Source organism: Hemisphaericaspora subhashii, assembly GCF_019202705.1.
Source record: "Hemisphaericaspora subhashii strain CBS 10753 chromosome Unknown scaffold135, whole genome shotgun sequence".
Classification (NCBI taxonomy): Eukaryota; Fungi; Ascomycota; class Pichiomycetes; order Serinales; family Debaryomycetaceae; genus Hemisphaericaspora; species Hemisphaericaspora subhashii.
The window spans coordinates 828-14,473 of NW_026057336.1; the positions used below are offsets into that span (position 1 = coordinate 828).

General features: G+C 32.4%; 4 protein-coding genes across 4 annotated transcripts; 2 read left to right on the forward strand and 2 right to left on the reverse strand. All coding sequences in view use genetic code 12, as the record gives it.

Annotated features, from left to right (window-relative positions):
• Window positions 1–485: 485 nt before the first annotated feature.
• J8A68_003969 (uncharacterized protein) lies at window positions 486–1,639 on the reverse strand (the record flags this gene model as incomplete). The annotated part of the gene is made up of 2 exons (XM_049407878.1): window positions 486–1,423; window positions 1,573–1,639. The coding sequence occupies 2 exons, from the start codon at window positions 1,637–1,639 to the stop codon at window positions 486–488; spliced, it is 1,005 nt and encodes a 334-aa protein (XP_049262738.1).
• A 3,413-nt stretch (window positions 1,640–5,052) lies between these two features.
• J8A68_003970 (uncharacterized protein) lies at window positions 5,053–7,119 on the forward strand (the record flags this gene model as incomplete). Its single annotated transcript, XM_049407879.1, has 1 exon — window positions 5,053–7,119. The coding sequence occupies one exon, from the start codon at window positions 5,053–5,055 to the stop codon at window positions 7,117–7,119; it is 2,067 nt and encodes a 688-aa protein (XP_049262739.1).
• A 289-nt stretch (window positions 7,120–7,408) lies between these two features.
• Window positions 7,409–8,617, forward strand: NOP13 (Nop13p; the record flags this gene model as incomplete). The annotated part of the gene is made up of 1 exon (XM_049407880.1): window positions 7,409–8,617. The coding sequence occupies one exon, from the start codon at window positions 7,409–7,411 to the stop codon at window positions 8,615–8,617; it is 1,209 nt and encodes a 402-aa protein (XP_049262740.1).
• A 139-nt stretch (window positions 8,618–8,756) lies between these two features.
• On the reverse strand, window positions 8,757–11,984 carry SLK19 (Slk19p; the record flags this gene model as incomplete). The annotated part of the gene is made up of 1 exon (XM_049407881.1): window positions 8,757–11,984. One exon carries the CDS (start codon window positions 11,982–11,984, stop codon window positions 8,757–8,759), a length of 3,228 nt encoding a protein of 1,075 aa, XP_049262741.1.
• Window positions 11,985–13,646: the final 1,662 nt, after the last annotated feature.

Here is a 13,646-nt window from a genome sequence, read left to right on the forward strand (position 1 = left end):
GATCATGTATAACTAATTTACTATTGATCATGTATAACTAATTTACTTCGATCATGTATAACTTAAATTACATAAGTCCTGATGATGACCTGTTTATTAAATCGAATACAAAAATAAATAAATAAATAAAAAACCCTTAGATAATAATAATAATAACCGTTCATTATTATCCTTAAAAACAATACAAAGGCAACGCCCTCGCCAATTGAGGGAATAAATAAAATAAATAGAATACCAGCTTCTATAACCACGACTCATCACACATGCATATACACGTCACATTGTCCAAACAGCCACACCAGCCGATTTCTTTTCGTCTTTTTCTGGCAGATGTGAAACCGTTTTGATGTTACCATGCACATCTCATCCTTACACACCTTTTTTTTTTGGCAACATTCAACAAAAGGGGTGTTGTTCTCTTGATTTCTTTTGTTGACAACTTTTTTTTTCTTGGTGATCAATCCTATGTTGGAGTTTCTCTATTTTTAGAATATTGGTGATAATTGATGGGCATTTGGAGTTTTTGGAGATGTGGGTGGGAATCTAGTTGCTGAATGTGACCTTGGTGGTGAAAATGATATCGATGATGGGCCCCGTGGCGGTGATGGAGGAGCTGAAAAATGACTTGAAAGCCGCCTTGAAATCGAATCGTCATGATTATTACTGGTGATGCTGGTGGTGGGAATTATATTGCTTGATAATGTATAATCACCGGAAAATCTTCTAGATGTTGGAGTATAATCAATTGGAGATGTTTCATGATGTAATAAATCAATTCCATCTAATGAAGTTCTTTTGATTCCTGGTGATAACATATCGGTTCTTAATTTATGAATATTAACTCTATAGGAATGAAGGTTTTCAGAATTCTCCATTAATGAAGTGATTTTGGATAATTTATATCGAATAGTTTCATTATATTTCTTAGGATATGTTAATTTTCTTAATGGTTTTAATAAAGTTTGATAGTTATCTTCTACCCAATTTACAAATTCTTCTGATCCATTTTGTAATAAGTATAAAATAACAGTAAGTGTCTTCAATAAACTAAGATATGTCTTACTATCAAATTCCGGTTTCCGACTATGTTTCTTCGATGATGATGAATGGGGTTGTGGTAAATTTGGAATTGATTGTGACCGTTTCGGCATTGGCGGTTGTTGTTGTTTGTTACTATTTATACGATTTGAAACAAATGCAGCTATTGATTTAGCTCGCCTTACACGGGTAACTGGTTGAACACCTTCAGATTCTAAACTGGTAACATCTTCTGAAGAAACTCGTTTGGAAGCTTCTTTTATTAACGGTGATAATTTCTTAGTTAATATTGATGTTATTACTGATAGATGTTTTTTATTGATTGTCAAAGTAGCTAATTCTATTAATTCATGATTGTATGGACCCAATGGTTCTGTATTAATAGCTATTAATGGTTTTCTAGTTAGTATCTCATTGCATAACAAGTGAGGACCTGATTCCCTCCAACCACCCCCCTTTTCTTGTTTTCAAGAAAAAAAACCTCCTAAAAGATGGGCTGGGCAGGGAAGTCAATGAATTTTTAAATACACATACCATTCTTTATCTTTGATTCAGTAGATGATGTTATATTCTTAATTGATTGTATAATATTATTCGTCATTGCTTCTTAATGTTATTAGGAATAATAAAATTCATATAAAATTAAAGAAAATTGTGGGTTATGAAACGATTTTTTTTTTCTATTTAATAAATTTCTAGAAGTCTGCAACGGAAGGAATGGGGAATAAAAATTTATTTTTTTACAATTGATAATTTAAAATTCAATTGAGACTTTATTCTATTTAGATGTCTTAAAATTTGCTATGTGAATAAATTTATATACGTAGTTGTATGATGATAGCATATAAGCTTAGATGAACTTCAAATGAAAAGCCTAAAAAATGACAGGTATTTATAATAATTAATGAAACAAAACCCTAAAACCCTTTTTCATAAGGCTGGAAATTACGGTTATAAATTATTACCGCAAATAAAAACACAAACAGAAAAATTAATTGTTCTCTTAATTATTCAATGACTTCGGAATCATTCAAGAACCGGCTTAGTTCGGAACAGTATGAGATGAATGATTAAATATGGAGCATCTCCCTTAATTCCCCATATTTTGACATCATTGATAATTCGGTTAAATTAAACCATTTCAACCACTTAAACAAAAAAAACTATAATTATGGGCTATGTATTATTGAACGTAAGCTGACGTGATGTCAAGTTGTGTCATGTGTGTCTCAGTTGTGAGGTTAATCTTTATGACAGGAGAGAAGAAAAAAAAATGGAATCATCGGATCTCGGGTTTTGGTTTTTATTTTCTATTTTTTTGTTTTGTTTGTTCCACCGCTGTAGTGTGCATATTCGTACTTCCGAGATATTTAATACGTTTACGCCCGAGCCGAGGAAGTGTCTCTTATTGGAAGAAATGGACAGATGAGATGATAATAGAGTGGCTCGATGAATTGGTGCCTTGCATGTAGATGTGATTCTATGTCGAATAATCACGTTTGTAAGAGGATAATTTGATAATTGAATTTGTTGTTAAATTTGGATAAATTTTCGGTTCAAATTTGGTTCAAAAAAAAAATACACCCGAACAATGTAAGTATCAAGTTTCCTTTGGAATAGACTACCAAGATGATGAGAGATTGATCTGTAATTTGTAATTCGAAAGTAACAAGAGATGTTTCGAGTTTCTAATAGGACAAAACTGATGACTCTATCTACGTAAATAGGGCGCGCGTTGTTCTTTCTAATGAAAGAATAGAAATTTCAAAATGGCTGCATTTGAATGGCTGCAACTGTATTATTTGACCATTTTACAAACATGATTTTGCAGGAAAACACACAAAAAATGAAATAAAGTTTGCAATTTGAAGATTTCTACAGGGGTAAATGATTAGTCTGACTTAATCACATTAATGAATTTTATGTAATATATCGAATTTCTACTGATATTTCAAAGTTTCATCTCACAGTATGTCAAAGAAGAGAATTATCAAGAGCAATAGAACGTGTTCCTGTATACTGTCGATTGCTTCTCTATTAGAATGACAAAATTGGGATCCACCTTGGAATGTATTTCTTCAATTTCAGACAAAAATATGAAAGGAGCAAAACAATCCTGGCCCTGTAATTTGGTGGTGGTGGTGGTGGTGGAAAGAATTACGGTGGCAATTGATGGCGATGCGGTAATTTAGATCCGTAGGAAAATAGGGGTTGGTGCGCTTAACTGTCGTACGAGTGAAAAAGATTTTTAAGCGGACGACCAGGAAAAAAAAAATGTAACTTCCGCTACCAAGGGTCGTGTAAACTTTACCTTTTGTCATACCAGAAAAAAAAAATTAATTAGTAGGCGTGTGCCTAATTTTATTACATGCGCACTACCACTACGCGCACTCGGTGGTAACTGCTAGTACTACCCGTAGTAGTAGTAGAACCACAATAAAAATAAAAATAAAAATAAAGTAAAATTTGAACAAACATAAAACTTTCACTCCCCACTTGGTTTTGTGGAACCATTATTATTACTTGGTTAGAAACAATAGAGATGACCTGTATATTACAATCGTTTTAGTCAAATCAATTTGTTCTCCCTTTTTTTTTTTGGGAATATTGTTTCGTATCACAAGAGAGAAGAGACGGGAAGGATCAAAAAATTTTTCATTACTAAATCTCCGCTTACCCCCTTTCATTATTTAGTTTCGAAGAAGAAGGGAAGGCGAAAATTTCAAATCTATTTAAGACAAGATACATCTTTCTCTTTCTTCTAGTGTTTTTTTACCCCGGACATTAGAAACTAAGTTCATAATCCCATATATATAAATCCAATCCAATATTCCCTTTTTTTCTTTGCAATAAAGGAACAACAAGAAAGAAGAAAATCTTAATTAATAATTAATTAGCTGCAAAAATTCTATTTTTATAATCAAGAAAAAGAAGGCTGTTTTTTTTTTTCTTGAAGAGAGTGAACTGATTCCTGTAACAACTTAGAGGTTCCAATTTGTATCGTCAAAAAAAAAGAGTGACAGTTACCGAATAAGAGTGTAACTTGTTCTATAAATCATCAATTCAATTGTAGCGACGACATCTACAACAACAGAATCACACCACATATCCACAATCAACCATTATTTATTCTGAATTAAATTACCCATTTGTGAGAAAGAGAGATGGAATATTAAAATTTTTAAATTGAATTCTTCCGCAATTGAAATATTTTAGATTTACCGACAATCAATAAATTTATATTCAACCCCAAGTATATTAATAGATTAAAGAGACAACCAATTGATAATTTTATTGTAACATCAATTTATACTGTGTGTGACATACTTTTCCCCATTGCAATTCAAATTTAAGTGAAAAACTACAACCCACAGTTTCAGAATCAAACCAATAAAATAAAATAATTTATTTGTGGATTTCTTTTTTTTTTTGGGTCTTCGGGAGTTTTAATCTTGCGTGTTTTATTTTTTTCCACCACTCACAATACTACAGAAATTTGAAATTTTGGTAAAACGACAAAGAGAGAAAGTTCAAACGATTAACATTACTTTACTTACAATCCGATAACGCTTTTTGTTAGGAAAAAAAAATTATAAGAGTCACATTCAATTACTATACTACTTCCCAACAAATCATTAACTAATCAACTAATCATTACAACTATTCAACAGTACATTTACTATCCTGTATATAACAGTGTTAACTTATTTTTAAAAAACTTAATCATTTAGTGTCTTGATTTGTCACACGAGTTGCAATTTTTAAAAAAAGTTTCATATTTAATATTTTTATTATTAGCCATCATTAAAAAGAAGTTAAAGCCCAAAAAAAAAAATCTTATTTGGAATCACACTAAGACTTTTTTTTAATACTCATTATCCATATCAAATTTATCTAATATCCTATAACTTACTTACTTACTACTACTACTTACTACTTACTTACAAGGCAACACTCCCCCATCCAGACAACTCATCCCAAAACCATTCATTTCAAAAACATATCACAAACAATATGACTGAAAGTTGTAAATCTTCAACAAGATCACCGTCGTCATCTCCTCTAGATTCACCACTTCTATCTGCTTCAACTACAACTGCAGAAGAATTTGAAGATTATGACGAAGATTTTGGTGCATTAATACAGAAAGTAAAATCAAGACAACAACAGCAACAAGAAGAAGAAGATCGAAAACCTTCATTTAAATATGATTTAGAAATATTTAATCTTTGTAAAGAATATCTTAATACTAAAAATCATCATGGATTAGCATTAATAGCAAGACAAAAAGGAATACCGCCTTTCCTTCGATTTAAAGTTTGGCCAATACTATTGAAATATCATCCTTTTGTATTAAATCCTTTTATTCAACCTGATACAGATATCATTCATGAAGCTTCAACAAGATTATCCAATAATAATAATGAAACTACTAATAATGATGATTCCAACTGTAATTCAAATACTAGTGGATCTTCAACTGCAAGTACAAGTTCAAATCCAAGCGATAATGAATCTGATATACCATCATCTAATGATCCTAATGAAATTATAAGATCAAAAATAAAACGTGATTTATCAAAGTATATTCAAAGACTAAAATATTCTCAATCAAAATATATCATATCAGATTTAGAACGAGAAATACTATCAATATTAGAAAATTCAATATTAAAATTTTCAATTAAATGGGGGAAAATTATTAAATATGATTCTTCATTAACTTGGATGGCATTAAATTTAGCTGAATGGTTCCCACCAATTCCAAAAACTCCTTGGGTATTAATGGGAAGAGATCAACAATCTTCAATTAATAATTTATTAACCATTAATTTATTAGATGATTATTCAAATTATATTGATAATATCCCGGATTTAAAACGATATCTTGAACAATTAATTTATAATGATGAACGAATTTCAAATATGTCTTTTCATGATGTTTATGAACGATTAGTATTGGTTTTGTTACATTGTCCTGAACCTTCTAGAAGAAGAAGTCCCCTTGTCAATAATGAGTCTGAGAAAAACAAGAATCAGCAAATACAATTCTCATTAGAAAGCCCGTTAAAAGTAAATAAAACAACATTACCAATTACGGGAGGAACAATTGAAGAAAGAGTATCATATTTTATTTATTGTTTAAGAAAAGTTATGCCCGAATTATCCCAATTTTTCCATGAAGAACAAATATTAACCAAATTTGGTGGAGGTGGAGGTGGATTAGATGATGAATGGTTAATTTGGTGGCTTAAATTTTGTGGATCAAAAGTTTGGTCAAGATATGATCGTGGAAGAATTTGGGATTTATTATTAGGTTGGAGATTAAAGAATCCCAAACGGGATTTTAATTATTATTATGAGAAATTGAATTATGTAAATCGAAATACTTTGGATAAATTAGGTCCGGATATTTTTTGGTCTTTAAGTAATGAAGAAGAGGATGAGAAATTACCTAATGAGAATACTGAAGACGGGGTATTAAAGCATAATAATTCATTTAGAGATTTAATCCAAGAATTAAATAATGAATTCCATATTTCAACTATTAGCGGAGCAACAAAGACTGCATCTACTACAAGTTCACAATCTTCCGCCCCATCATCATCAGCATTATCCAAGGGTAATACCAATCCAAATCTATCTATTCCATTCTCAAGAATAGATCCTCATATTTCACTTATATTTATTTCATTAGCATTATTAAAATCAAAGGAGAATTTATTAGTTGAATTAGATCAACATGAAATTAGACAATTATTATCAAGATTACCTTCAAAATCATATAATTATAAACTGAAAAAGAAACAACATCAACATCAACAACAACAGAAACAACAACAACAACAACAACAGCAACAGGCAGAAGCTAATTCAGCTCCATCAACAACTCCATCGTCGTCATTATCTACATCTCCGAATGATCTTTCTCTTGAAACTGGTGGTGGAATGAGTAATAGTATTATAATTTCAAATGATTCATCAAGTGATCATAAAGTTAATTTTATCGATAATATAATTCAAGAATCAGGAGAACTATGGAGAAAATGGTTATGGCTGGAAATGGTTGATGATAATTAGTGTGTGTTATGTTTATATATATGTGTGTGGTTATGTGTTTATGTTTATAGTTCCCCTTCTTTCGTTATATATAGTCATTTTTTGAATTTACATTCATTTATTTACGATTTAATTAATTAAGACAATATTTTGCAATTTTGCAACTTTCTTTAAGAATTATTTTTTAGTATTGAAGTTCGACGCAGGGAAACTGTAGAAGAAAAAAAAAATCTCTGAGATGAGATGAGTGTAAGAGGTTCTTTCATTCTGACAATATCATAAATATTTAGAGAAATAAATTAGAAACAACATGTCAGATCTAAGCTCAGATGAAGCTACAGTAGTGCCATCTACTACTACTAAAGAAAGTAAAAAGGAAAAGAAATTAAGAAAACTGGAAAAGAAATCCAAATCCAAGAAATCAAAAGATACCGAAGAAGAGCATTCAGAACAAGAACATGAAGATTCCGATGACAACAATACTAAGGACACCCCTGAAGATGAAATAGAAATCGATTTATCTGCTTCTGTCCCATTATCCAAAAAACAACAACGTTTATTAAAAAAAGGAAAATTAGATCTTGATAAACTTGCCAAAAAACACCCCATCCCAAAACCAGCCAATGAAGAACCATCAACCACCGCACCCAAGAAATCAGAATTTGGAGTCTGGATAGGAAATTTATCATTCGATACTACAAAAGAAGACCTTATCCGATTCATAGTTGGGAAAACTTCCCAATTTGAACCAAATAATGAAAGTTTACCAAAAATTGAAGAATCGGATATTTCTCGTGTTAATATCCCCAAAAAAGATGCCGTCAAGATTAAGGGGTTTGCATATGTTGATGTCCCCAGTATTAATCACGTGAATTCGATTGTTTCATTAAGTGAATCCATACTTAATGGACGGAAATTATTAATCAAAAATGCCAATTCTTTCGAAGGTAGACCAGCTGCAGATTCTTCTGGTAGTAACATTTCCAAGAATCCACCCAGTCGAATTCTTTTCGTGGGGAATTTATCATTTGATACTTCTGAAGATAATTTACAAGAACATTTCCGTCATTGTGGGGAGATAGTTCGGATTAGAATGGCGACATTTGAAGATACTGGGAAATGTAAGGGGTTTGCATTTATTGATTTTAAAGATGAATCGGGTCCAACTACTGCTTTGAAATCGAAATTGGCTCAGAAATTGATAAATAGGAAATTAAGATTGGAATATGGGGAAGATAGATCAAAGAGAAATCCAAATATGAGAAAGAGGGAAGAAGGGGTTGAACAAGAAGGAGAAGTGAAGGAATATAATCAGAGGGAGCCGGCACCAGTTCAACGCGAGCCAGAACAAAGGGAATATCGTGAAAGACAACAAGACGATTATAAACCGAAAAAGAGAGTGTTTAAGGAGAGAAAAGATGATAATAAAAGATTGAAATCTTCAGTGGCCTTGGCAACTGCTCAAAGAGCAAGTGCTGCAATTGTTCAATCTACTGGTAAGAAGATTAAATTCGATTAGATAGACTTTGTAGATGTTTAATTTCATAAAAATCTTATATTTTTTAAAAATACTAAACACAGGTTGTAAAACTATAAACCAACAATAATACTATCACTATAATATAAAAAAAACACACTAATATCCATAAAAACTATTTTTAAACTGGGATCTTTCCTAAAAGGGTCTTCTCCTTCTCTAACGCTTTATGCTTTTCAAATTCAGCACTTGTAACTTCAAAATAATTTGGATCTTGTTCATGAGATTGAAATTCTCCATCAGATACAAGTTCATAAACCGATACAACTTCATACGATTCGTCATCACTTAATACACGAGGAATACTACTCTTATCTCCTCCTCCTACTTCTCCCTTTGGAAGAATGTTCTTTGAAACTTTAACAGTCGTTCCGGAATTACCACTACTGCTCTTATATTCTCCTCCTTCCTTTGGAACAACATCCTTTGATACCTTAGAAACTGTTCCAGCATTGCTACTTGGAATCTTGTCAGCTCCACTTGAAACAACTTTACTTCCATACTTTCCTGCACTACCCAAAGCAGCACCGATTCCACCCGCAGCCGCAGCAAGGGTTCCTCCAACTAAACCAGCAGCAATTGCTCTTTTATGACCACTGCTTTTTTCTTTTTTATCTGATGCTGGTTGTTCAATCTCTTTAGATTGGGGAATGGCTCTATTTCCAGAAGAACTAGAAATTTCATTGCTGGTCCCTAAAAAAGAACTGGATCCACCTAAACCAGGTTGATCCAATTCAATTTTTTTCGTCAATCTTTCAACCTCCAATTCACGTTCTTGAATCAATTTCTTAATTTCTTCAACTTTGGGGTCTCGATAAGTTTGACTTGCCAATCTTGCTTTTTCTTCTCGCAATGCTCTGATTTTTTTCAAATTTTCAACTTCTTCTGATAATCTTTGTTTTTGTAAGTTTTCAAATTCTAATCGCTGACGATAAAGAGTCAATTTTGCTTCGTGTTCTTGTTTTAATTTTTCAATTTGAGATAATTTGATATTGGCAATTTGTTCAGCTTCATCTCGTTCCATTTCGGCAGCTTTGGCACGTTCGGCTTGTAAGGCGGCGATTTCTTCTTCTAGTTGACGTTGTTCTAATTTATCTTTCGCAACTCGTTCTTGATAAATCCGATCTTGTTCTGCTCGTTCTTCTTCCAATTTCTTTTGTTCAACTTCTCTTCTCTGAATAGCTTGACCAAGTTGAAATTCCGGATCTTTTGATTTCATTTCTTCTTCTTCACGAGCTTGCTGCTGTTCCAATAATTTCTCCTTGGCTTCCCATTCAGCTTGTTCCTTTTCCAATCTGGCAATTTCTTCGCGATGCTTCTCGGCTTCACGCGCCAATTCTTCAGCTTGTTCTTTTTCTTGACGTTCACGTTCTTCCTTTTCGTGTTGTCTTTGGAGTTCTTCTTCATGTTTTCTAGTTTCATATTCTTGAGCAGTTTCTAATCTCCTCCGTTCATGTTCACGAGCAACTTCTTCTGCCATATCACGTCTTTCAGCTTGCCAAGAATGATACTTCTCTTGTGCATCCTTGAGTTTTTTACCTCTTGCTTCTTTGTCGGTATTTAAGGTGGTTAATTTAGCAGTATATGCAGCCACGGTTCCTGCCAAGGCTCCCACTGCTGCCAGTAATGCAACATGTCTCTCTTTCTTTTCAGAAAGGTTTTGTTTAACTTGAACAACTTCGTCTTCTAATTCTTTCTTTTTGGATAAGTTGGAATTAATAGCTTCATCATGAACATTGTATTTAGCCTTCAATTCATCCAATTTTGCCGTTTCTTCATTCAATCTTGCCGTTAATTCTTCAATTTGATTAGAAGATTCAGAATTCTTATTATCCAATTCCGATTTCTTTTCTTGTAATTGTTCAATTTCTTGAGTGGTTGTTTCTTGATTGGTTTTACAATCTTGTAATTCTTGTTCCTTTGTAGCTACCAATTCTTCATGATTCTTAATAAGGGTTTCTTTATCAGTTTCATGTTGTTCTTTGGCTTTAGTTTCCCGTTCTTCATATTCATTATTAGCAGTTTCGATTTCTTCTTTAGTTTGTGTTTCAAATTCTTCAGCGGCCAATGTAGAATTCTTCATTGATAAAATTATATTATTAATCTTTTCTTCAATTTCTCGATCAAATTTTTCCTTCTTTTTACCAATCTTTTTCAAATGTTTTTCAAATTCTCCCGTTAATTTAAATTCATGTTTTTGAACCTTATTAGAAATCTCTTGTTGTCGTTTAATTTCATCTTCTTCTCTAGTCTTACTAACTTCTTGATTAATATTGGCCAAAACTGGAGCAACTCTTTTTGCAGCAATATCTAATAATTGTTGTTGGGTCATTTTTAACCCAGAACCTAAATCAATAACTTTATTAGGATCATCCACCTTTCTAGCAACTGATCCAATAGCAGCTACATTTAATTCTTCATAACGTTTCAATAAAGCTGGCTTATCTTTCAATTTATCTAAAGTTTCTTGATTTGCTAATTCAACTGGTTCATATTTCGTTCCTGGTTGGGCAGCGAGTTCAATTGGTGTTTCTTTAACTAGTTGTTCTACATTATCATCAGTGGCATTCTTGAGTTCAGTAGATTGGTCAACTGGTGGTGCTTCCTCCTTAGGAGTTTCCTCCTCTGGGACTTTCTCCTTTGGAACATCGTCCGCCGCAGGTTGTTCGTCAGCATAAACGGAAGAAGAAGCAGTGACTGGTTGAGCAGCTAACGCAGGTTCTTGTTCGGCTTCGGCTTCTGTTACATCGCTCACATTAGTGTTTGCTGGTTGTTGATCCGGTGGAAGCATTGTTTCTCTGGATTCAAGTCTGTCACTAAAGTTTGTTTCTGCGATTGCTGGTTCTGCTGGTTGCTCGGTCTTTGATGGAAGGTTGTCTTGTTCTTCGGCAACTTCTGTCTCGGCAGTAGCTTCTCCAACGGAAGTGGGTTCAGCTTCTCCAGCTTCTTCGGTAATATCCTTCGTCGAGCCTTCTCTTTCGGTTGCTTCAGCTTCTTCATCCTTGGCTTGTCCTTCTCCTTCCCCTTCTCCTTCTCCTTCCTCTTCTCTCTTTTTCTTTGCTTCTTCTTCCTCTGCTTGTCTCTTCTTTGCTTCTTCAGCTTCTTGAGCTTCTCTCTTCTTTCTCGCTTCTTCAGCTTCTAAAGTAGGATGGGTTGCGAATTTTGCCGGGACTTTAATTTGATCAATTTTATTTTCATCTCTAAGTTTTTGATGTAAATTAACTTTCTTTTGTTTTTCATTTTCACCAGTTGATCTAAATGGTGATATCCAACTAGAACCACTTGTTACTGATTTCATTATTGACGATCCCTTTTTTGGAATAGATTTGGAGGAATCTACACTGCTCATTGTTCCTGACATCTTTCAATTGTTTTTTTGTTTTTGCTCAATTGATTCGTGTGGATTGTTAATGATAACGGGTCAATTGAGGTTTGATCTAAATGTCAATTGATTGAATGGATAGTCAAAAGGTGTGTTGCTAAAAACCAGAAGAATAAAAAACAGCAAAATATGAAATTTGTAGCAACAAAAAAAATTCTTGGGGGGCAGTTGAAAAGAAGTAGAAGAAAAGTGGTGACTATGAAGCCCTGAAATAAAGTAAACAGACAGCAAACAAAAAAAAAACTTAATTAGGGGGTAATTAATTAATTGAAATTTGGTGGGGTTACTACTTTAATGTATGTATGGTACTGTAACTGAAATGAAATAAATGCAAGAAGAAACTGAAATATTACTACCAGCTAATAGAAAAAGGGGTTAACTTTGAGTATTATAAAGTATTACCGAAATATATAATTACACAGATTCCAAATGAATGATTGTTTTGTGTTTAGAAAGAATAAATTCAAAAACAATTGAGAATTTCAGATTTATGAAATACCAAAAAAATTTAATTGAGAGATTTCAGAGTAAAGAATCTCCATAGTAAACTTCGAATTCTTAATAATTGCAAGCCAAAAGCAAATTGAGACCGAGATCGATCATTAAATGGAAGTAAGTGGTTAGATTCTTCATTAGTTTAATTACAAGTGACAAAGAACTAATTAACAATTTGCAATCCTTCTATTTACTTTCCCAATTAGGATTTGGGTCAATTGTTCTGTAGTATAATTTTATTTTCTATGGAATTGTAACCTGTAGAAAATAAAATCACAAATCCGATAACTCCGGGAGCAAAGGCTGCAAATCCTTAGATTTGTACAGTATGTCCAAGTTGAGTTGCAATTAATAAGTAGAATATTTATCTTCGAAATCTTACATTCATATAGAGATCAATTATATTTCAGATAAGACAATATCAGGAGTCTTCTTCATTCAATTACCAATGTAAGGAATAATTGGAATGAACTACTATGTTATTCTATTAGTTAGTGTAAGCAAACCCAAAGTGATTTTTCTCATTGGAACTGTTAATAAACCTATCAATGCCTTATGACTTAACAAGGTGGTCTGCTTTGGGATTCTTATCTCTTTGGGGTTTATAGGCTGTTTGTAAGTTGATTTTGAAATGATAATTTGGTGAAATCTGGGGAAAGAAACAGAACTGATATCTAATTGGGGAGGTATAGAATGAAAATAAAAAGACTAATACAATCCCGATCTTCGTATAAAACATAAAAATTTTTGAGTACGAGAATTTAGTTTTAACAATTTTCTCTTATTAAGTAATTAATGATTATTGGTTAAAGAAGTGTAATATGGTCAATTTAATATGTCACTAATTTTTTTCTTTGTAATTAAAAGCAAAAGTTCGAGATTCGCAAAATAGATTCATGGCTGAGAACTAATTTTTTTCTGCTGCTAGTACTGCTGGTACTACTAATACTGCGTAAATAAATAAATTTTTGTATTGAGTCGCCTTAAACAAATCTCTATGTCTCTCTCTCTCTCTCTTTCTAACTTAAATAAACTTTTGTTTTTTTTGCCGTGTTCTCAATTTATAAATAAAACTGAAAGGAAAAAAAAAAAAACTTAAATTTTTTAAAATCCTTTTATCCATCTTTAATAAAA